Source organism: Arachis ipaensis, chromosome B10 (genome assembly GCF_000816755.2).
Source record: "Arachis ipaensis cultivar K30076 chromosome B10, Araip1.1, whole genome shotgun sequence".
In the NCBI taxonomy this organism is placed as follows: domain Eukaryota; kingdom Viridiplantae; phylum Streptophyta; class Magnoliopsida; order Fabales; family Fabaceae; genus Arachis; species Arachis ipaensis.
This window is the reverse complement of record NC_029794.2, coordinates 133,920,968-133,923,494: the sequence shown is the minus strand read 5'-3', so window position 1 is coordinate 133,923,494 and position 2,527 is coordinate 133,920,968. Positions and strand designations below refer to the sequence as shown.

Here is a 2,527-nt window from a genome sequence, read left to right as displayed (position 1 = left end):
AATATATTTTTTATTCCTCGTATTTGTGAATTTTTCTTTTAAAATATCTTTAATATTTAGTTATATTTAATTTTGTTACTAACATTTTTTAATTTGTATCAAAATTACTCCAACATGTTAATTCCATATAAGGCGTCAAGGACAAAATTAAATATTTTTAGAGATAATTTTTACATAAATAAAAACGTTAAAAATAAAATTAAATAATTCTATATCTTTAAAGGATTTATGTATATATAATGAAAAAATCTAGAGAATCAATTAGAAAAAGTATAGGTACACAATGAAAATATTAAACAATAGGAACAATGGATATATCAGATTTTCAATTCACTAGGTGTGTAGATAGTTATTCTAATATTAAGATTTAGGTGAGTAATTTGGAGTATAGTGTGTTTTATTTAAATTGGACTAATTTTAAGACCCATTGTTCATATTGTTCAAAAAAGTCATTAGTTACTTAACATAATCCAATTAATTATGATATCAGCCAACTCTGCCAACTTTAATGTGGCCACAATAAAAAGACCCAATAATACAAAAAAGATATCTCATAAACAAAAAAAAACATCTCATAATATTACCCACACGACCAAACCAAATCCTAATTTGATTTCTTACTATTATTCACTATAAATAAATGAACTTTTGTATCCATAAAAGATGAAAACGTTGACATATGTACCCACACTAAATCAAAACTAAACTTGTACCCACGCAAGATGCCTTTTGTGTGACAAAAGTACCCTACATGTGTCATGTAGGATACTTTTATCACACGAAAAATATCTTGCGTGGATATAAATTTAGTTTCGATCTAGTGTGGATACATATGTCAGCGTTTTCATCTTTTATGGGTATAGATGGTCATTTATTCTAAACTTCTATTTAAATGCCTAAACATCAATACCAGCTTCATGAAGAGAAAGGCATAAAGATGGATTTCTTTCTATATTTTCATATACAATGATATAATAATGAACACTAAAATATTTACATATTTATACATAGAATAAAGTATATTTTTTATCCTTATTAAAGTTTGTCAAAATTTTAAAAAATACTCATAAACTTTATTTTATTTCAATTTTGTCTTTGAAATTTTTCGATTTATATCAAATATATTCCTGACATTAATTCAGCAACTAAATTTTGTTCTTATGAAATTGTTGCTAAATTTATTTTAAATATTTTGAAAAATTAGCTGTCAGGAATACATTTGATGCAAATTGAAAACTTTTGAAACAAAATTGAAATAAAATAAAATTTAAAAATATTTTTAAAACTTTTAACAAACTTCAAAAATAAAAAATATACTTTATCCTTATACATATTATAATATATTTATAGACAACTTTGTAGCACAAGTGTTCCAGAGGTGGTGCCTCTAATGTTGTTGCATGATGAAGTTGCAGCTTTGTTGTTGTAAGTTAGGTTTATATCATGCAATTTGATCCCTTGACATGGATTACTTGCACTGCAATCAAATGTTACTGCCTCTGATGTTGCTGAACTTCCATGTATGTTCTTGTAAGTAACTTCACTAATTTCAATTCCTGAAGTCTGTTAAATAACATAAAAGGAAATCACTTTGATTACATCATATAAAATTTCATAGAACATTTATTTTATATATATTTATATTTATATAAAGGTGGAAACTCAGGTGCAGTCAACTTCACGTGAAGTTGATACCTGACAACTGTTAGATGATTTGACTGATTTGACTAAATTTTTATCTAACGACTCTGAAATATCAATTTCACATGAAGTCAACTTCACCTGAATTTTCACCTTATATGAAACCAATTCATCAATTTTTGATATTTTTTTATTACCTGACCAGGACAACCTTGGTTGTTGGGGCAGTAATTTTGATCAATGATGATGGGATTCTGAACGTTGAAGATTGTAATGTCTTGGAACAGAATGTTCCTAACGAATCCCTTGCTTGCTCTGGCCCATGACTTTATCCTCATTCCATTGTCAGATCCATAAAAAATGGCATTCCTTAAACTCACATTTGCAACTCCTTCTTCCTCCATTTCTTTAGCTAAACTTCCAATGCTGTCCCAACATTCAAATGATTTATTATGTGTTTGGAGTTTGCGTAAAATTGATTTTGATTAGAAGTGAGTTAGTGTTAATGTGATTTATGTTTGACATCTTTATATCAAAATAGATTATAATAAAATAAATATTGTTTGGATTATATGGTTCAAAATCACTTTTAAGTGAAAATTTACTAAAAAAAATATAAATTTAAATAATTATTTTATATTATTTGATACTGTCTTTGAACGATTATGAATGTAAAATTAAAGTGTAAACACTTCGTGCGTAATTTCACACGAGTCGCTTGTGACGAGTTGTTGACTAAATACCCAAATTGTTTGTCCACTAGTTTATTAGATTTGTTAGACATATAACCATTTACGTTATCTTTTTCTATCAACTTAAGCAATCAATGATTTCAAGACATGGTATCAATCTGAAAAATCTAAAGTCCAATCTTTGCTAAACTCTA

At 26.8% G+C, this 2,527-nt stretch overlaps 1 protein-coding gene across 1 annotated transcript in view; it reads right to left on the bottom strand.

Annotated features, from left to right (window-relative positions):
- LOC107621239 (polygalacturonase-like) overlaps positions 1,307 to 2,527 on the bottom strand; it is a 3,432-nt gene continuing 2,211 nt past the window's right edge. The window contains exons 3-4 of the mRNA XM_021114992.1: positions 1,839 to 2,067; positions 1,307 to 1,563 (exon numbers count right to left, since the gene is read on the bottom strand). Coding sequence (XP_020970651.1) covers positions 1,345 to 1,563; positions 1,839 to 2,067 — 448 coding nt within the window. The 3' untranslated portion in view covers positions 1,307 to 1,344. The remainder of the gene's footprint in view (positions 1,564 to 1,838; positions 2,068 to 2,527) is intronic.